Source organism: Manis javanica, chromosome 13 (genome assembly GCF_040802235.1).
Source record: "Manis javanica isolate MJ-LG chromosome 13, MJ_LKY, whole genome shotgun sequence".
In the NCBI taxonomy this organism is placed as follows: domain Eukaryota; kingdom Metazoa; phylum Chordata; class Mammalia; order Pholidota; family Manidae; genus Manis; species Manis javanica.
The window spans coordinates 94294350-94315639 of NC_133168.1; the positions used below are offsets into that span (position 1 = coordinate 94294350).

At 49.8% G+C, this 21290-nt stretch overlaps 1 protein-coding gene and 1 long non-coding RNA gene across 16 annotated transcripts in view; one reads left to right on the forward strand and one right to left on the reverse strand.

Moving 5' to 3' along the window:
- Positions 1-2493, reverse strand: part of DOCK6 (dedicator of cytokinesis 6) — a 37457-nt gene extending 34964 nt beyond the window's left edge. For 4 of the 13 annotated variants that reach the window (XM_037003463.2, XM_037003462.2, XM_037003461.2 and 1 more), the window contains exon 1: positions 2339-2485. In XM_037003463.2, coding sequence (XP_036859358.1) covers positions 2339-2382 — 44 coding nt within the window. In that variant the 5' untranslated portion in view covers positions 2383-2485. Of the gene's footprint in view, positions 1-2338 lie in introns of all 13 variants that reach the window. The other 9 variants (XM_073220379.1, XM_073220378.1, XM_073220377.1 and 6 more) reach the window with 6 other exon arrangements.
- Positions 2467-19666, forward strand: LOC108398214 (uncharacterized). Of its 3 annotated transcripts, none has more exons than XR_012124510.1 (7): positions 2467-2763; positions 3232-3471; positions 4865-4964; positions 8233-10202; positions 10321-17281; positions 17616-17670; positions 19077-19666. It is a non-coding gene; the product is annotated as an uncharacterized lncRNA (long non-coding RNA). The 3 variants fall into 3 exon arrangements; XR_012124509.1 differs by lacking the exon at positions 4865-4964 and having other exon boundaries at positions 19077-19198; positions 19377-19666; XR_005057272.2 differs by lacking the exon at positions 4865-4964.
- Positions 19667-21290: the final 1624 nt, after the last annotated feature.

A 21290-nucleotide genomic window follows, 5' to 3' on the forward strand; every position in this document is an offset into this window, starting at 1 on the left:
CACAGGATTCTGCCTACGAGCATGCAAACCCAACCTCTGGGAGATAGGGAGCTAACCTGGGTGCAGAAACCCTAACACAAGCCAGCAAGGGACAGCAGCCACCACCCGCATGGCAGTTTCCTAAGGGGCAGGGCTGGGTGCAGATCAGGAGGGTCTGCTCGAATGGGGAGGCCCAGGAAGGTGGAGATGGTGCCCTGTCTTGACCCAAGTGACTTGTTCCTTGACAGACATTTGTTTTATAATTACTCTTTAAACTGCACTTTTCTGAATGTGTGTCATATGTCACCATTTTTTAAAAGGTACAAAAGGATATATGACGTGCTCACTTTTGCAGATGTATCTGGGGGCAGGGGTCAGAGGGAGGAGACATTTCCTTAAAATCCCAGAGGTACTTTTGGAATTTTGTCAGTGTGCCTGTCATTGCTCTCCTGCCACTCTAAGAAATCGTTAGTTCTTTAAATGAGATACACAAACTGCCACAGAGACAACTGTGGAGCAGAAGGAAGTTGCTGCTGTCAGACGCCAGGGAAGAACCCCCATGTTTGGGAATATGTGGTTGGGGAGAGGCATGATTTCTGAGATTGTTCTGGGCTCTAGGGCTCCTGAACCCACTTTCCCACAGGAGACCCCTCAAGAGTAACCTGACCACCTCGAGTCTCGGTTTCAAAGGTTATACTATGTCAATGGACTCTGGTGACAATTAAATTTAAGTGACATCCCAGATGGGGACCGGCATGCAATAAGCACATTGTAAGCACCAGTCGTCATCACCATTCTATATTGCATTTTATTTTAAATAGTACCAATGAAAAAATGAATCATATTGCATACAAAAACGTTTGTCCATGCTATTGACATTTTTAAGAGTTTGTATTGGTAATCTGCCCCCTGAAATCTTTTTTTTATAAGAGAATCTGTTCATTAAGAAATTGGGGGACTATGTAATATTTGGGTTAATATAGCATTTGTGGAATGAATGACTGAATGAATGTATAGATAATATAGGCCCAAGTCTGAGCATGTAGACACCTGGGTGTCCGCTAGGCTACTCTGGTCAGGGGGTGGCTGGAAGACTTGAGCTATTTGCTTGTGGTTCACTGGGGCCTCGGGATCATTCTCTGTTCTTACTCTGAGCTTTGTAGTATTCATTTCCCAGGGAGGGACCTGGGATGCCTTCCCTGCCCTTCCCTGCGTTTAGATTGCTCCTCCCCACATGGGGGAATGGACCTCTTCCTTACCTCCTTCTGAAACACTCACCTCATCCAGGCCTTCCTGACCAACCTCCGCCCTCTAAAACAGCCTCCACCCTCCCCATCCCAACTCCCTTCTCTGCCTGGTACGTCCCCATATACCATTTATCACTAACATATAATCGACTTTCTCCTGCTCCTCCTCTGTCCCCCCAGCTAGGTCTGCCCCCGAGGGTGGGATCTTTTCCTGCGTCTCCATCAGGTCAGCGCTAGACCTACAGGGCGGCTCTTTCACCTGGGGGTGGCCGGAGCAGGTTCCCTGTGGAGAGGACCCTAGAGCAGATTCTGACCCCGCTGTGGAAGCGAAAATTCCCGTGCGGAAGAGAATCTTCAGTCCCAGAGTCTTACCTCCCCCTCCCAGTATGAGTCTCTTACAATCTCCAGTGGCCACAGAAAAGGATCCCCCAGCGCCTGGCGCCTGTCCCCTCCCCCGCCCGCCCACCAGCTGGTCCTGTCCCCAGCCCCCACTCCCTCCATTCAATCACCCGTCCATCTCCGGCGCGTCCAGCCGGTGCTGGGAGAGCCTGAGCAGGGCTGAGGGCGGGGGGACATCCACAGCTGTCCCGGCGCCCCAGACAGCTGGGCAAGGGACCCCAGGGGGCGAAGGGGGGAAGGGCGCAGGAAACTTCCCGAGGAGCTTCCAAGGCCGCTGGGAGCGCCATCCCTGGTCCCAAATACTAGAGGCTGGGGCATCCCTGCCCCACACCAGGTACCGAGGACGGGACTTAAAGGTCGCCCTGCGCCCACACCCTCGGAGATGCGGAGGGGGCACGCAGGGAACCTGCGCCTACTTTCCCGGCGCCGCCGCCTCCAGGAAGGCCCCCCGGACACGCCCCCAGGGTCCCACCGGCTCGGACGGACAACCTCAACCGCCAACGCGCTCGCAGCGGCGACGCGTTTCCAAGCCCGGGGCCCGGCCGACCACCCTCCCGCCTCCCCGGGCCCCGGCCCCGACCGGAGGAAGCGCGCTGGTCCCGTCCCGGGAGGACGGGGGCTACCCTGGCGGCGCCGGGGCGGGGACGGAGGGCCGCCCCGGGGCGGGGCCCGGCCACGTGGGGGCCGCCGGGAGGGGGCCGGGGCCGCGCTACCTGTTGATCTTGTGCGCGAAGGCTCGGCGCTCGGCAGCCGCCATGGTCCCCGCGCGTCCCGCCGCCGCCGCGCACAGTCCCCGCCGCCGCCGCCCGGTTCTGGGCGCCCGGCGGGGCGGGGCCGCGGCCGGAGGCGGGGCCCTTCCGGGTGTCCAGGGCCGCTCCGTGCTGCCCCTGCCGGCCGGAGGGGCGCGGGGTCCCCAAGCCGCCTCCGCTCCCCTTGGGGCTGCGGAGGGGAAACTGAGGCTCTGAGCCGGGCAGGCGAGGAGAGGCGCAGGACTCCGGGATGGGGCCCTTTCTGCCTTCTGATTAATCATCGCAGCAATCACCGTGGAAGTATCTCCAGGGTTTGTGGAGCATGGCCCTGGAGTTTACAGGCGCAGAAGCAACTATGGTCCAGCCATTGTACAGATGAGTAAATTGAGGTGCGGAGGGGATCGGGGAGGGACGCTTGCCAGCGCCTGAGTGATCACAGGTCCCTGAGGCCTCCCTCCCTGCCATGTCTCCAGTGAGGGAGGCAGTGGGGTCCAGCTGGGCTCCGACGCCTGGAAATGTGACCCAGGACCTGGTGGTGGGACAGGAGTGAGCCAGCTGGGTAGGCTGGGCTGGACGAGCTCCCTCCTCTGGAAGGATAAGGTGGGGATGTGTTGGTTAATTCGTGGTCTCAATTTCTGCCCAGTGGTCTCTCTCCCTGCCCCACAGCAGCAGAGAATTTTCTGGGTCCCCCTCTATGTCTGGATGGCAAGTCCCTGGATGGCCTTTCCAGCCCCGGTCAGAAAATGTTCTAGAGAGATTTGGGGGCTGATTAATACTAGGGTACTCTACCTCAGGGCCTTTGCATGTGCTGCTTCCTTTCCCATGTATGGGTGCTGTCATTATGCCCCCTTTTACAGATGAGGACGCTGAGGCCCAGAGAAGCAAAGCGGCTTGCCCAGGTGCCCCGTGCATCAGTGTCAGATCCTGAGCCCACAGGAGGGAGGCCTGGATAGTGAGGGAGCCCGCGGACCCTGCCGCTGAGCTCCAGGCTAGCGAGGGCACAGCAGGATTGCTCCCAGCCTGCCATGTGACCTGCTCACGTGAGTCAGCAGCCCACACACCTACCAGAGTGATCCAGTCACATCAGCCTCAGAGAGGTGAGGTGTAACCCCACCCATCACTCCCTGCTGCGCCCCACCCCAGGTCACCCTCTGCAGTCGGCAGCTTCCTGGGCTAAAGTCCCTGCCTCACCCTTTGTTTTGGCTGCTGGGAGCCGGGCTGAGCAGAAAACTTGGAGACAGCAAAGTTTGGTGCGTTTGTCCCAGACCAGGTCTCCTGGCTCCTGCCTTCCCCCCTCCCTGTGTTCACCCCTCAGTGGCCAAAAGCTCCTTGGAACTCCCTAGTCAGGTCAGGACCCTCTTCTGCCTAGAATCCTCCATGGTTCCCACCTCATTCAGGGGAAAAGCCAAGGTTCTGGCTGCATCCCACAAGGCCCAGTGTGATCACAAGACCCTTGTCACCCCTCTGTCCTCCCCTCCTTCCATCTTCTCCCTCAGCCACACCACTCCTATTGCCAGCCTCCTCAATGTTCTTCCAAATACTAGGACCCAGCTGCACCTCAGGGCCTTTGCACATGCTTCCCATATGGAACCTGCAGGAAAGTTCCCTGCCTTTCTACATGTGGGTGCATCCTCATCCCCATTTTATAAATGGGGAAACTGAGGCCCAGAGAGGCATAATGACTTGTCTCCTTTCCCCCAGTGAATCAGTCATTGTCTGGTCCGTGATTCTAGATCTGTGACGCAGGGACCCTGATGCTGAAGTGATTGTCTGTAAATACCAGCTGGGGCCCAATCCAGACCAGGCTGTGTGACCCAGGGCAAATCTCTCAACCTCTCTGAGTGTCCATTTCCTCTTCTGCTCCATGAAGGCTCCTGGTTAGTCACAGCATGAGGCATGGACATCAGGGACACCAAGCCCCAGGGCCTTGTGGGAACTGATTCCACACAGGAGCCAGTGGGGGCTATGAGCCCAGGGACTCCACGTCCTCTCTGGGTGGAAATACTGCTTCAAAGATCCCTCCAGATGAAGGCCCTGCCCCAGCCACCTGGAGCCTGGTGCCTGCTAAACCTGATTGGCGAGGCATTTCCTCTGCAGGGTATGGCCACGCCTGACTCAGCTGGGCAGGGCTGGGGTAACCCCAGCAGCTGGTCAAACAGAGGCCAAGCTTGGCAGGGACTTTTGTCTCCAATGGCTGCTATGGGGAACAGACTGTATAGGGGGTGAGGGCAGGGCTTGCAGGTCTGAGAGGAGGCACTTCACTGACCCAGGTGGGAAATGACAGGCTGGGCAGGAGTGGGTTGGAGGAGGTGGCCAGATGTGGGGGAGTCCTGGGCAGATTGACCTGGTGGCCAGTTGAATGTCTGTGCCAGAGAAAAAGTTGAAGACCATCTCTCTCCCTGCTGGTGTGCAATGCTGTTCCCTCCACCTGGAATGCTGTTCCACCCACTCCTTGACTGTTTGACCCCTTCTTCCTCCCTTAAATCTCAGTGTGAACGTCCCTGCCTCTAATAGTGGCCAGTGCATCCCCCACGACAGTCCGGACCTCATGTCCCAGGAGCTGGGTTGTCCATCTGCAAGCACCTGGCACGTAGGTGGCGCTCCAGAAATCTCTATTCTGGCCTCTCTCTTGTATTTTCTGATCTTCTGTTTGGTGCTGGTTCCAGGACCTCACTGTTTGCATCAGTGTAACATTATAATGTGCTTTTTTTGTATTTTTCTGTTGGTTGGGGAGGGGGGATTCAGCTGCCTCCAGATCTTTCTACAGGTGGGACCTTCTGCCTGGAACACCTCTTCCCTTCTGTTTACCTGAGTGAACTTCAGTTCAGTCTTTAGGTCTCAAGGCTCTTGGAAGGCCCCCTTGACTACCTTCCTCCCCCAGCCCCCAGGCTGTTTCAGGGGCTCCTCTAGGTCTGCTTGTCCCCAGTCTCTGGGTTTCCCTGGTCACCTCAGTTGTAACTGCCTGGTCCATGGTGTCCGTCAACATCTCCTCTGCAAGTCACCTCCCTGATGACAAGGATTTTTCTCTGCTTTATTCACTGCCGTGTCCCCAGTGCCTAGCACAGGACTGTGTATACTGTAGGTGCTCAATAAGAGAATGAATGAAGCAGAGTGGTCCAGGGGTCCAGGGTTCGGAGCCCCGGTGCCTACTGTTTGTTGCCTTCATCAGTGCGGTGGGAGAAACCAGCCTGATGGCAGAGGGATCAATCACTTGGCTTCCCAAACTGACGGGTGCTGGGGGCACAGACTGGGAGGTTGAATGTGGGTGCCCACTGCCCCCTGGTGCCCACTGTGCAAATGGCTGGATTAGCCAGCCCAATGCACTTGCCCTGCCCCCGCACTCCCACCCACAGGCAGGGAAGGAGTCCTCTGGCCTCGAGGAGAGGGGATGCGTGCAAGGGACATCCATTCAGCAAGCGCCTCCCGTGCACCTGCTGTGGGCAGGCTCTGACCAGCCCCAGGGAGTGGTATCATCATCACCCCAGGTCATCAGCCTGCAGGTATGGGAAACCGCGGCTAAGAGGAGCAGGCATCCACCTGAAGTTACACAGCATTTGAGTTGTAGGACTCGAACCCAGGTCTTTTGTGTTCAGGGAAGCCTCTGTCCTGGTTCTTCAGATGCATTTTAGTGAATCACTAAATGAATGAACGAACGAATGAATGAATTGGTAGCTTGAGATTAGTGGTGAGCTCAGAGTAGAATGATCGTGGGCAGGACTTGGAGTCCAAAGAGATCCAGGTCTCCCAGTTCCAGCTCAGCCATAGCCAGCCTGGGTGATCTGGAGCCTCTCTGGGCCCCAGTTTCCTCATCTGTGAAATGGAGCTGTTACCCCGGAGCTGACCGTCGGGGCCATGATGGGGCCAGCGGAGTGTTGTCAGAAGAGCACAGCACCCCAGAGATGCTTCCTTTTCAGATTGCTTTTCCTGCTTCCCGAGCCGGGAAGGAAGGCACAAGCCAGCTTGGGGTGTCCAGGCCTGCCTTTGGGAGTTTAAGTCACAAAGACAAACGGTGGGCCTGGAGAGGTGGAGGGGCAGGCCGCAGGCTTCCTGTTATTCTTTGAACAGATAGCCCAGCCTCCAGATGCTTGTCTGTCCAGACGCTTGCCCATTGCCCCTGGAAATCACTCCTTACCCCTCTTGGAGACACGTCTGTCATGTTTGCACATTTCCTGCTGCTCCCACCACATCTCAGTCTCTGGGGGGTGGGTTTCACTGGGGTTTCCAGACACCCAGAATTAAAATTCAGGGGGCCCGTGAACTTGGAGGGGCAAAACTTCAGATGCATTTGGCAACTTAGTGAATTGCTTCACAAATAAATGAATGAATGGGTGTCTTGGTGACACCCTCACCCCTGCTTCCAATGATAATAATCATTAGAGCCACCACCCTGCCTTGCTATTTAACATGTTAAGATGCGTGAATTTCACCACAATGAAAACACATTTGGATAACTGTGTCCCAATGTAGTGGGTTGTAGTGGGTTCCTTGACCATCTGAAGTGTCTTATTTTACATGCTTACAAACTTCCACTGATAAGGGCCCAATGCACAAAAGATGCCCCTGCAAATAAGAGGAATGTTCTAACATGCCTTTCTGCCCTCAAAGCCTGCTGTGGCTCCCCCGTGTCCCAGGAGAAAATCACCCTCCTTCCTGGGGCCTATGGACCCCCTCATCTGCCCCATAAGCCTGTCTCCCTCTCCTTTCCACCTCATTCATTCATTCATTCTAGCAGCACTTATTGAGCACCTGCTGTATGCCAGGCCTGAAGGACTTATGGAAGGAGGTGATGTCAGTCCTGAGATCTGAAGTTCAAGTGGTCAGGCAGAGTCAGAAAGGGAGGGAGTCCCAGACACAGGGATCAACAAAGCAAAGATGGAGAGAAGTAGAAGTCACCCTTGTGGAGGGCAGGGAGAAGAGCGTGGTGGGTCTTCAAGGCCAGGTCCAGCAGGGCCTCCAGGCGGGAGTCTGGGCATAGCCCTGCAAGTGGTGGGGGTCCAGGGCAGGGATGCCCTCTGGTTTATTTCAGGAAGATACAATTCTCATGTCTGCTGCTGGCAGAAGTGTCTTCAGGTCACGTGGCGGGCAAATCAGCCAAGTGTTTCACAGTTATAAACCTGTGAACCGCTGGGCTCAGAAAGTCCACTTTGAAAAATCTAGTTTTCACACAGAAAATGATGAGAACTGACTAAACAGCGAAGATTAGAAATGACTGTCCATACAGGGCTGGCGCCACAGGCTCTACCCAGAGGAATACTATGCAGCTGTGAAAAAGAATGAGCATTGGATTTCAGTAGAAAGCACGAGAACGACATCTATGCAGCACATGAAATGGATGGGAATGAGAAAAGCATGTTGAGGAGCAGGATGTTTAAACCACCACCTTTTGTGTAAAATGTTAGGGGAAAATGCATATACTCATGTATACTTAATGTTCTAGATATTCTCTTCAAAGAACTCTTAAGAAACTGGTGAGGGTGGGGTACAAGGCAGGAGACACACTTTTCTTTTAATTAATAGTCTTTATATTTTTTAAAGGGGTTTCAGTGTACAGACAATTGAGCAGGTAATACAGGGAGTTCCATGTACTCCTTGTCTCCCCTACCCACCAAGTTTCCCCTACTACTAATATCCTGCTTTAGGTGGCATGTCTGTTACAACTGATGAGCCAACACTGATATGTTATAATTAACTGAAGTTCCTAGTCCTCATTAGGCGTTGCTCCGTGGGCCATACATTCTTTGAGTTTGGACAAATTCACCTACAAAACAACTGCCCTAAATATCCCCTGTGCTCTGCCCAGACATCCCTCCCTCCCCTCCAGTCCCTGGCAACAATCGATCTTTTTCCTGTCTCCACAGTTTTGCCTTTTCCAGAATGTCATGTGATTGGGATCCTACAGTTTGCAGACTTTTCCAGACTGGCTGCTTTCACATAGTAAAACGCATTTAAGGTTCCTCCATGCCTTTTCATGGCTTGAGACCTCGTTTCTTTTTCCTCCTGAATAATATTCCAGGGCGGATATTTTGCGTCATGTCAATGCAGTATGATGCAATTTCTCCAAGTGCAATATGGGCTTCTATTCTAGATCCCTTTTGGTGATTGGGGAAACTGAGGCTGAGCAAGTAGCCCCAAGTTCCCAGGGCTTTCCGCCTGGCTGGCTCCCCTTGGACTCATCCCTACAATGACTTTCTCTGCCTGAATTTCCTGTAGCCCCTCTTCCACCATTGATGCACACGTGTGAGTTTGGCTATGAGGAGCTAGGGAGAGCTTTGCAACTTTCTCACTGACCAGCCAGAGCTCCAGGGAATGCCTCGCCTCTGTTTGATGGGACTTCCAAGGTGCATTCATCATATGAGATAACCAGGATGCAGCAGAACTCCTTAGAACAATGCTTTGGAGCAGGCAGCAATGACTGACAAAACTCCTCTAGATGGACCAAGTCCCCTCAGCCCAGTTTCTTCCTTCATCTTTAGAAAATGGCTCTGCCAGGACTAGCAGCCAACTACACAGTGATTAGACGCTCAAACACTTGTGTTCGAATCCTGCACCTTGGCTCATGAAGCCAGCCTTGAAAGACTTTTATTTTACACCTATTGGAGCAGCTAAACTGAAAATACTTACAATACCAAGTGCCGACGAGGATGCAGAGAAATGGACTTCTCAGGCATTGCTGGTGGGAATGCCAAATGGTGCACCCATCCTGGAAAAGTTTGGTGGTTCTTAAAATACTAAATATGCAGCCACCCAGCAATCCCACGGCTGTGTATTTAGAAATGAAAATATGTTCATATAAAAACCTGTACATGATTATTTATAGCAGCTTTCTTCATAATCACCAATAGCTGGAAACGGCCCAATTGCCCTTCAGTGGGTGACTGTACGGTGGAATATTCTTCAGTAACAAAAGGAGAAAACTACTGATATAGGCAAGAAACCTGTACGACTGCATTTATGTAACATTCCCAGGAAGAAGACAGAATTCCCTGTGGCAGAGCCGATCAGTGTTTCCCTGGGCCTGGGAGCAGGGCCATGGAGTTTTGGGGTGTTTTTTTATCTTTGTCATGTACTGCCAGGACAGCAGATGGTGACCTGGTAATCCTTGCCAGCAGAGGGGGCTCGCGGGAGCCCTAAGGCAATGTCTGAGCTGGCTGGAGGGCTTCTCAGAGGAGGGGGCAACTAAGCGGAAACCTACAGGCTGTGCTGGAGTCAGGCAGGTGAAGGACCTTCCAGGCAGTGGGAACAGCATAAGGAGAGGCCTAGAGGAGAGACATGCAGGAAACTGGGTGGCATTTATTTAGAGTACAGAGGTGGGGTTATTATTATTTTTTGCTTATTATTATTATTATTATTATTATTATTATTATTATTATTATTATTATTATTATTATTCATCCATTTTTGAGGTGAAAACTGCAGAGAGAGGAGACTGAAGAAGTTGGTAGGCTCTTACCAGACTTTATTTCAAGGGCACTAGGGAGCCCTGGGAAGATTTGGGGCAGGAGAGGGAGGCAGTCAGATTTTCTGAACCTTGTCTTGGAAGGATTATTCTGGATCTAAAGTGGAGGCTGACCTGGAGTGGGGAAGACTGGAGTAGCAAGGAGATGGTGTGGTGGTGGCCTGAAGGAACAAAGCTACCGTGGAGGGGCTGGTGGTGGACAGAAGTGGGAAAGACTGAGAGGCAGGAGGGCCCGGATGCCTTCCGGTTGCCTGGCTTCTGGAAGATAACATTTGCAAGAGCCAAACCAACAAAGGCTTGAGAACTTCTGCAAATCAACCCAAACAGGACAGCCCCCCACCTCTATAGAAAAGGGGCCAAGAATGGGAACAGGTAATTCACAAAGGAGGAATCTACCCCAACTTACCATGTTGTAGATATGAAACATGTTCAGCCTTTTGTATGTCAATCATACTTCAATAAAGTGGTTGTTTGTTTTGTTTAAAAAAAGGGAAGCCCAGAAGGTGCAGGAGCTTGCAAAGAGATGCCCACACTGGCCCGTGATCCAGAAACATGCAGATTGAAACAACACATCACTTCATGGCTATCAGGTTGGCCAAAATTAGAGCCCAGTCTTGCCCTGCACACATGCTGGGTGAAAGCAAATGAGTTTGTGACCACGTCATTGAAAGCTTCCCTAAGCCAACCAGGAAGAACCTGTGACTGGCCCTGTGTCAGACGGAGGAGGAACCGTGGCCTCTGCAGCCGGCAGCCCAGTGCCTGGCGGATCCACCTTTGGAATACAGTCAGAACCTGAACTCTTCTCTCCTTCCCCTCAGCCCCGACTTGGGCCAGCCTCTTTCATTGCTCATTTAGACCAGTGCGGTCCCGTCTGTCCTGGTCCCCGGCTCCTGACCTCACCACTCATGCTCTGTCCCTTTTGCAGCAGCCAGAGGGCACCTGTGAGCACGTGAGGCAGGACCCAACTCTCATCTGCTCAGAACCCTCCATGGCTCCCACCTTACCTGGGGTAAAAAGCCAAAGTTGTCCCGCAAGGCCCTGCACAACCTGCCTCACCAACTCCCTGCCCTCCCCTCCTCCCACTCTCCCCCTCGCTCACTCGGTTCCAGCCACACCCACCTCCTTGTTCCACACACACATAGGGGAGGCCCTTTGCACTTGCTGTTCCCGCGGCCTGGGATGCTTTTCCCTCTGGTATTCCAGGGCTCCCCCCTCACCTCCTCTTCCAGGGGCCTATTTAAAGGCCATGTGCCCAGAGATACCCCCTGACCACCCAGCAGAAAACGGTGCCCCTCTACCCTTGTTTTATTATTTTTTATGGCACATCTCTCCACTTGGCCTTCTAATTATATTAAACATCTACTGTGTCCCCCCCACCTTATCTCCTACACCTTGCCACCTCCGTGAGGATGTCAGCTCCCATGGGGAGACACGCTTACTTCCATGTGCCCGCTCCTGGAACAGAGCCTGCCACATAGTAGGAGCTCAGCAAATCAACCTAAGGCTCAAAGAGGTGAGGTCACCTTCTGAAGGCCACAGAACAGGTAAGTGGCAAAGCTGGGATCTGAACGCAGTCCAGGCCTGTGCTCATAACCATCCGCTTGTGCCCCGCCTTTGCACCCCAATGTAAACGAGAGAGCCTGCGACAGGGGGCAGAATTGGCCTGGGATCCTGTCCTGGCAGCTCCAGGCCAGCTTCAGCCCTGTGCTATGAACCTAGCCTGACTTCATACACCCACCGATACATCATTTCATTTTGCAGACGAGGAAACCAAGACTCAGGGAGGTGGTCATTTGTCCCCTGATGTGACCTTGGGGACAACAGTGGCATAGGATGAAGTGCTCAGATTCTGGGGTCAGACAGGCCTGGGTCTGACGAGTGCAAAAGGGACAGGGAAAGCAAGGAAGGCTGCCTGTGGAGGTGACACTGAAGGCTAGGGGACGAATAGGAGTGTGGCAGATGTGGTCCCTGCCACTGAAGGCATCCATCCTCAATGGCATCACTCACATCCAGGTGACTTTGTTGGATGGTGTCTCTGGAGGCTGCATAGCGCAGGGGAGAGGCACCCTGGAATTCATGCCCTGGGGAGTGGCCCCCAGCCAATGGCTGATGGGGGACAGGTGGATAAATACCCCAGTTCCCCTACCCATAGGCGGCATGACCCAGTGTGTCCTACCATGTCCCATGGGGCCCCTAGTGGGGCTGAGCCCCCATTGCCCACGGGGCTAACCTGCCCTAAAACCACATTTACTAGCTGCTTTCTCTTCTCCTGCTTCCTTTTATGGCTGGAATGTGCCCCCTGACGAATTCATGGCTTGATGCCCTGTCCCCCAGAACCTCAGAATGGGGCTGTATTTGGAGATAGGGTCCTTAAAGACGTAGTTAACTTAAAATGAGGTCACATTAAGACAAAGCCTCTCCAGGGTACAGAAGGTGGCATGGGGAGAGCAGAGTCTCAGGGGACTGGGCTTAACAGCAGGAGTGAGGGGGAGAAGGGGCCTCCAGGGGGTCAGGGCCAGACCTCAAAGTGACAGGAGTCACCGCGCTTACCCCAAAACCCACAGGGAAAATCTTGCGATGCGGACGGCACATTCCACAGCAGGAACTGCCTCCGCGGTTTCAGCCATGATGTAGGGTCACTGCCCTTTTCTTCAAGACCACAGAGGAAATGGTTACTAGTTCAGGGCTGGGCTGGCCTGACCTCAGCCTTCCCGTCTGTGCCCTCTGGGTGTCTCCTCCCTCCTTCGTCTTCCAGGTTCACCCCCATAGATGGACAACTGACCTGGGCCGCCCTCCACCTGCAGCTTCTCATCCCCCACTCAGAAGCAAAAACTATTCTTTAAACAACCATAAAAAAGCTGGATTGAGACACAGCTCACATATGGATATAGCTCATGCCCCATTGAAAGCATCCAATTTAATGGTTTTTAGTAGAGTCACAGATATGTGCAAACTTGTTCATAGTCAATTGTAAAACATTATCTTAAAAAAACTTTGTACCCCGAGTGCGTATTCCTCTATGCCCTGCCCTCTGTCCTCTGAGCCCTAAGCCACCGCTAACCTACCATTCCGGACTTTCATAGGACTGGCGTAATGTGTGTCCTCTTTTGCATCAGGCTTCTTTAACTGCGTGTGGTGTTGTCAAGGTCCATCCTCATTGTAGCCTGTGTCGGAATGTCATTCTTTATTATGGGTGAATAATATTCCACTGTATGGACAGACCATCGTGTGTTTACTGGTCATCTGTGGAGGGACATTTGGGTTGTTCCCACCTTTTGGCTACTGTGAATAATTCTGCTCTGAATATTCGAGCACAAGTATTTCTGTGGACGTATGTTTTCATTTCCCTTGGGCCATATCTAGAGGAGTCTCATGGTGGTTCTGTGTTTAACCTTTTGAGGAATTACTAGACTGTTTTCCAAAGTGGCTGCCCCATTGTACATTCCCGCCACCAGCATAGGAGGGTACGAATCTTTCCACATCTTCCTGTGAAAACATTTCTTGAGTCCATTTTACAGATAAGGATCAGGTATACTGAGGCCAGGCAATGGATCAGGGTCCCGCAGCTGCTGAGGGGCAGAGCCAGGGCTGGCACCCAGATCTATAGCCTCCAGGCACAAAGGTTTTATCCTCTCCTGGAAGCTTAAATAAAGAGTTGATTGGTAAAAAACATAGGCAAAAATCTCTTGAACATAAACATGAGCGACTACTTCATGAACATATCTCCCTGGGCAAGGGAAACAAAAGCAAAAATGAACAAGTGGGACTATATCAAGCTGAAAAGCTTCTGTACAGCAAAGGACACCATCAATAGAACAAAAAGGCATCCTACAGTATGGGAGAACATATTCATAAACGACAGATCCGATAAAGGGCTGACATCCAAAATTTATAAAGAGCTCATGCACCTCAACAAACAAAGAGCAAATAATCCAATTAAAAAATGGGCAGAGGAGCTGAACAGTTCTCCAAAGAAGAAATTCAGATGGCCAACAGACACAGGAAAAGATGCTCCACATTGCTAGTCATCAGAGAAATGCAAATTAAAACCACAATGAGGTATCACCTCACACCAGTAAGAATCGCCACCATCCAAAAGATAAACAACAACAAATGTTGGGGAGATTGTGGAGAAAGGGGAACCCTCCTACACTGCTGGTGGGAATGTACATTAGTTCAACCATTGTGGAAAGCAATATGGAGGTTCCTCAAAATGCTCAAAATAGAAATACCATTTGACCCAGGAATTCCACTCCTAGGAATTTACCCTAAGAATGCAGCAGCCCAGTTTGAAAAAGACAGATGCACCCCTATGTTTACTGCAGCACTATTTACAATAGCCAAGAAATGGAAGCAACCTAAGTGTCCATCAGTAGATGAATGGATAAAGAAGATGTGGTGCATATACACAAGGGAATATTATTCAGCCATAAGAAGAAAACAAACCCTACCATTTGCATCAACATGGATGGAGCTAGAGGGTATTATGCTTAGTGAAATAAGCCAGGTGGAGAGAGACAAGCACCAAATGATTTCACTCATCTGTGGAGCATAAGAACAAAGCAAAAACTGAAGGAACAAAACAGCTGCAGACTCACAGAACCCAAGAATGGACTGACAGTTACCAAAGGGAAAGGAACTGGAGAGGATGGGTGGGGATGGAGGGAGAAGGGGGAAAAAGGGGCATTATGATTAGCACACATAATGTATGGGGGGGCACAGGGAGGGCTGTACAACACAGAGAAGACAAGCAGTGATTCTATAGCATCTTACTATACTGATGGACAGTGAGTGTAATGAGGTATGTGGTGGGGACTTGATAATGGGGGGAATCTAGTAACCATAATGTTGCTCATGTAATTGTACATTAATGATACCAAAAAAAAAGAGTTGATCGGTCTTTATTGAGATCCTTTTCTGTGTCAGGCACTGAAGACATCCCATGAACAAAGCAGATAGGAATCCTTGCAATTAGTGAGTGGAAGTGAGGCACAGAGAGGACCTGGGTTGCTTAAAATAAGAATAATATGTTACAAAGATTAATATAAGGTAGACATATCTGGAGGAATATGAATATATGGGATTGAAAAGGACTCTCTAAGATTATTCTCAAATTTTCCAGGGGTTGGCTGTTTTAACACTACACATGGGTTACTTTTTTATGCTCTTTTAAGTTCTCGTAAGATATATGATAAAATTTGCCACTTTAACTATTTTTCAATGTACGACTTAGTGGTGTTAATTATATTTACAATGCCATGCAAACATCACCACTATTTCCAAAATTTTTCGTTGCCCTATAAGCAGATATTCTGTACCCACATAACACTAACATCTCACTCCCTTTCCCCCACTCCTGATAACCTTTATTCTACCTTTTGTCTCTACAAGCTTGCTGATTCTAGATATTTCATATAAGTAGATTCATAGCAAGGCTAGTTTTATGATGAAAATGCCCAGACTGCATTTTGTTATTAAATAATGGAAGCTAGACACAGAGGCCAGCTGCTAGGTGTGCCCACATTAAACACAGAAACGATATCAGGGGATGCCTTGGGGATCGGGGGTTAGAAGGGCCATGGTGACACGGGACAGAGGCCACCGCTGGCGGATTCCTGGAGCCAGGCCCGGGAGGAGGTGATGGCAATGCAGAGGGCAGGCCGGACTTCCAAACGGGGCAGCTGCAGCCTCCGAGTCCCGTTTGCCTCTCTGAGGCCCGACTACTTCCCACCCTGAGGGATAAGGGGGTTGGCCTGGCGTCCACCAGTAATGGACGGGTTGCCTCGTTAGGTAGTGAGATCACCCCTATGTTCTCAGAAGAAAGCCAGGTCCCATATTATAATCACCTGTTTACACATCTACGTTCCTTAAGTATCTGAGTTCAGGATGGCAGGGCCATATCTGTCTTCTTTGCGACAGCAGTCGGCATACGCGGAGCACTCAACGGATGCTCATCTAGTGAAGAATGGAATGAACTGGTCAATGGGCAGATGCCAATCACCAGAAAGAAGCCCTGATTCTGGACTCAGAAGCCCAGCCCTCAAATCTCAGCGGTGTGCCCGGGACATGAGGCTTCCCCCACCATGCCGCCGATTTCTCACCCGTGCAGTGGACGTACCACCATCGCCACCTCCACGACGGGAGGGAAGGCTCCAGACTATCTGTTAAGTTCCTGGCAGGGAGTAAGGGCTCCCAGGAATGTATATACCAACTCCCCCAGATCTTTTAAGAGAGGGTCACCGAAAACAGTCTGAATGAAGCTTGCAAAGAAAATTCCTGCTTTGGGTGGGATTGTTTTTCATGACCTCTGAAGTCCTGGCTGAGTCTCAGGTCAGAGCTGTTTTTTGTTTGCACAAATTATTTCTCACTCACGTGGTCCAAGATGAGGTGCTTGTTTCCAATATCCCCGCCAGACTCAGCAAGGAGCATCAGAGGAGTCTCCCCCAAGAATGCAGAGGCCCTGGCTGAAGAAGGTCATTCATCCCAGGCAGACCTCCAGGGAGCCCCACTTTCACAGTTACAAAATCCCTCCATTTTCTTAACAACCATTTTTTCTGAGTGCCAAAGGAATACAGACTCATTGTAGGCAATCTGGGAACATCTTCAGAAAAAACTATGTAAGAACAAAAACAGTCACCCCAAAGCTCATCAATGCTGGTGCTTTTATGGATTCCCTTCTTGCCGTTTTTCTTTGCAGACCTTGTGACAGCACCAGGTGTTCAAAAGTTGAGATTGTTTCAAAAGCCCAACTGGAAACTCCTGTGTCCTCTTAACAACAGGTCGGGATCATTTTCCCACACCATCGGACCTCCACGGCTTGCAGTGGATTCCCGAGGATAAGTATATACCCATGAAAAAGGACAGGGCAGGCAAACACCCAAACATCTATGTTGTGGTTAAGACTGAGGCCCTGGGGTCAAATTCTGGCTCCCACCACTTTCTGACTCTGTGACATCAGCTGGGTGTTCGGACCTTCATGCCTCAATTTTTTCATCTGTAGAATGGGGATATATTATTTCACATCATTTCACAACAGCCCTGGGCCCCCTGAGTGAGTAAATGGCAGAGAAGGAAGTTCAGTCTTCTTCAGGAGCGCACCACATTGCCTTCCCAGTAAACTGTACAAATGGCACCCATAGCACTATATAACTTACATAACATTATTCTTATACAAACATGCTTACAATGTTTGTGGGCTGTCTCATGACTCATTATATCAGGAATATGTGTTTCATGGAGTTTTCTGTATTTGTGTTCTATTTCCTCACTAAAAAAATAAAAAAGATTTTAAAAAGCGATGCAATGTCAAACGGTGCAAATGAGTTTGGAACAAAAAACAGATGCCACCACCAGTTTTGCTTCCTGTGGCTTTTTTTTTTAATTAACATAATTTATTTGTTTTTAAGTTTTAGGCTTACTGGAACATTGAATGGAAAGCACAGAGTTCCCAGGTACCTCCTCTCCTCTGCTGCTCACAGTTTGCCCTGTACTAACATCTTGCCCGGGTGCAATAAACTTATCAGAACTGATGAACCGGTTTGATACATTATTAGTAACCGAAGTCTGCAGTGCACATTAGGGGTCAATTGATGTTGTGCAGTCTAAAAGTCTAATGCATAATGTCCTCTATCCACTGTCATGGTATCATAGGCAAGAGATTTTTGCCTATGTTTTATTCCAAGAGCTTTATGGTTTCATGACTTACATTCAGGTCTTTGATCCATTTCGAGTTTATTTTTGTGTATGGAGTTAAACAGTAATCCAGTTTCATTCTCCTACATGTAGCTGTCCAGTTTTGCCAACACCAGCTGTTGAAGAGGCTGTCGTTTCCCCATTGTATGTATGTTCATGGCTCCTTTATCATATATGAATTGACCATAGATGCTTGGGTTTATATCTGGGCTCTCTAGTCTGTTCCATTGGTCTATGGGTCTGTTCTTGTGCCAGTACCAAACTGTTTTGATTACCGTGGCTTTGTAGTAGAGCTTGAAGTTGGGAAGCGAGACCCCTTGCTTTATTCTTCCTTCTTAGGATTGCTTTGGTGTAAGTCCAGGGAGAGGAAATCCCAGGGCAAAATACCTCTCTAAAAACCGAAATCAATCAAAGGGAGAAATAAAGTTTAAAACCCATTTATTGCTTACAAACTGCAGTCCAGGGCCATCTCTGTCTCTGCTCCAGAAGAAGTAAGCAAGCAAGCAAGCCCCTCCCTTTAAACTCTCAGGTTCAGACCTGCCCTGGGTTGCCCAGGTAATTACCCATTGACATGGAGATGAACTTCTCTCCACCCCTGAGGATACACAAATGTACTAAAGCCAGGCAAGATACTCTGGAAAAGTTATAATTTTACCCACATTTGGCTATTCAGAGTCTTTTGTTCAAGTTCGTTGAAGAATTCTGTTGGTATTTTGATAGGGATTACATTGAATCTGTAGCTTGCTTTAGGCAGAATGGCCATTTTGACAATATTAATTCTTCCTACCCAAGAGCATGGGATGAATTTCCATTTATTAGTGTTCTCTTTAATTTCTGTTAAGAGTGTCTTGTTTTCAGGGTATAGGTCTTTCACTTCCTTGGTTAGTTTTATTCCTAGGTATTTTATTCTTGTTGAAGCAATTGTGAATGGAATTGTTTTCCTGATTTCTCTTTCTAGTTCATCATTAGTGTATAGGAGAGCTAGATGTATTCTTATGGGGGACTTTTTAAGCTTTCTGGCTTGACTCCTTGTAAGTCTGGGGAGAGGAAATCCTGGGGCAAAATACCTCTAAAAACCAAAATCAGTCAAAGGGAGAGATAAAGTTTAAAACCCGTTTATTGCTTACAAAACTGCAGCCCGACCCATCTCTCTCCCCTGCTCCAGCAGAAGCAAAACCGGTCCTTCCCTCCCCTCTCAGGAGTAGATAAACCCTCCAAAACCCTCCAGCCCAGGTAATTACCCATTGATATGGAAATGAACTTCTCTCCACCCCCAGGAATGATGCAAATGCCCTGAAGCCATACTTCTTTCCACCTTGAAGCCCTATTGATACGCAGATGTACTAAAGCCAGGCGAGATATTCTAGAAAGTTACAATTTTACCCCCACTCCTCATCAGTAAGCTGAAGATAATGTTGACCCGCTGCTATAATCTGATTGTGTCCCCCTATATTCACATATCAAAATCCAATCCCAATGAGATGGTATTAGCAGGTGGGGCCTTTGGGAGGTGCTTAGGTCCTAAGAATGAAGCCCCTTCATTCTGTCATAAAGGCAACTCCAAAGAGCTCTCTCACCCTTCCCACCACGTGAGGACACAGCAAGACCAGTCTGCAGCCCTCACCAGAACCTGACCAGGTTGGCGCCATCATCTTGGACTTCCAGCCTCCAGAACTGTGAGAAATAAATTTCTGTCATTTTAAGTTCAACCATTACGGAAAGCAATATGGAAATTCCTCAGAAAACTAAAAATAGAAATACCATTTGACCCAGCAATTCCACTCCTAGGAATTTACCCAAAGAAAACAACTTCTCAGATTCAAAATGACATATGCACCCCTATGTTTATTGCAGCAGTGTTTACAATACCCAAGATATGGAAGCAACCTAAGTGTCCCTCAGTAGATGAATGGATAAAGAAGATGTGGTACATATACACAATGGAATATTATTCAGCCATAAAAAAACAAACAAATTCTACCATTTGCAACCACAATGATGGAGCTAGAGGGTATTATGCTCAGTGAAATAAGTCAGGTAGAGAAAGACAAATACCAAATGATTTCCCTCATTTGTGGAGTATAACAATGAAGGAAAACTGAAGGAACAAAACAGCAGCAGACTCACGGACTCCAAGAAGGGACTAGCAGTTACCAAAGGGGAGGGGTGGGGGAGGGCAGCTGGGGAGGAAGGGAGAAGGGGATTGTGGGGTATCATGACTAGTGCACATGTTGTGTGTGGGGTCTGTGGCATCTTTCTACACTGATGGACAGTGACTGCAATGGGGTATGGGGGGGGAGACTCGATAATAAGGGTGAATATAGTAACCACATTGTTCTTCTTGTGAAACCTTCCTAAGAGTGTATATCAATGATACCTTAATAAAAAAAATGTTTTCTGTCATTTTAAAAGACATTCAGTTTCTCATATTTTGTTGTGGCAGCCTGAATGGACCCACCTGTACCCCCACAAAAGGGAAATGTTTGAGAGAAAGCCTAACACAAATAGAAGGAATGGTTACATATTCCTAAAGGTGGGCACTGCAGTCCTGGGAGGCTCCAGAGGTGCTGTTTATATTGTTTTTGAGTGAAGTGAGTATATTGTATGCCTGCCTAACTTTCCTGCCAGGCTGACGAATCTTGAATCTTGACCTTCCATCTTGAATCTCAGCACCCTGGCCTGTGGGTCTATGTCCTGGCGACCGGCTTGCTAGTCCCAAGAATACAATGACAGGTGGATAGAACCCACCAAACAAGAGAGAGACAATGCACAGGGGGGAGCCAGGTATGTTTGAGCTGGAGCAAGGAAGCTAGTGTGGCAGGAACAGAGAGATGGAGGGAGAGGACAGGAGACAGGGAGGGCCAGGAGATGATCGGCAGATCGCTCAGGGCCTTGTGGACCCTGGGGAGGACTTTGGCTTTTGGTCTGAGTGAGGTGGGAGTCATGGAGGGTTCTAAACAGAAGGTGGACCTGAATAGCTCATAGGCTCACAGGCGCCCTCTGGCGGCGTTGGGGGAGCAGACTGTGGGAAGGGAAGGCAGGAGCTGGGAGCCCAAGTAGGTGACTGTGCTGGTCCAGGTGAGTCAGGGCAGGGCTGGACCCAGAAGGTGTTGAAAGATTGTGGGTGGATCCTGCCCCCATACCCTCTCAAGGAAGGGCAATTACAGCCTCCAGACTATCTAACCATGCTTCTTTCTGACCGTCCTTTTCCAGAAAAAAATTTGTTAAATCCTGGTCTAACTGCATTGGAATAAATCTGTAGTAGAAATTCGTCAAAGGGGAACCACTCCCCACGTGCTTCAAGAAGTCCCATTTGCAGCTGATACAGGTTCCTCCTGAGACATTAGAGGTTCAAACCCTCTGCGAGTAAAATATGAAAGCTTTTCAGTGCGTTTAACTGAAAACTCAAGGAATGTGGTGTGGGACCAGTCAGGGACCAGCAGTCGGATCAACAGAGGAAATTATCATCTGAGCCCCACATGCTAACAAGAGGAGGAACCCCTGAAAAGAGAGCCTGCACCCATTGGTCTGGTGGTTGCTTCTGCCAGAATCCTTGCCAGGATCCCCCAGGCCTATCAGCCCTACAGAGTTGTCATTCCTGAGACCCTCTTCTCTGTTTGGCTCATTGCTTTGTGGCTATTCTGAATGTTATCCTACATCTCTTGGTGCACCTTGATTTTCTTCCCTACTTTCCAGTAGCTGAGACTCTGCTGGGCTGAAGGGATGAAAATTCCAGATTTTTGTGAAACAAGAAAGGGGAGCTGGAGA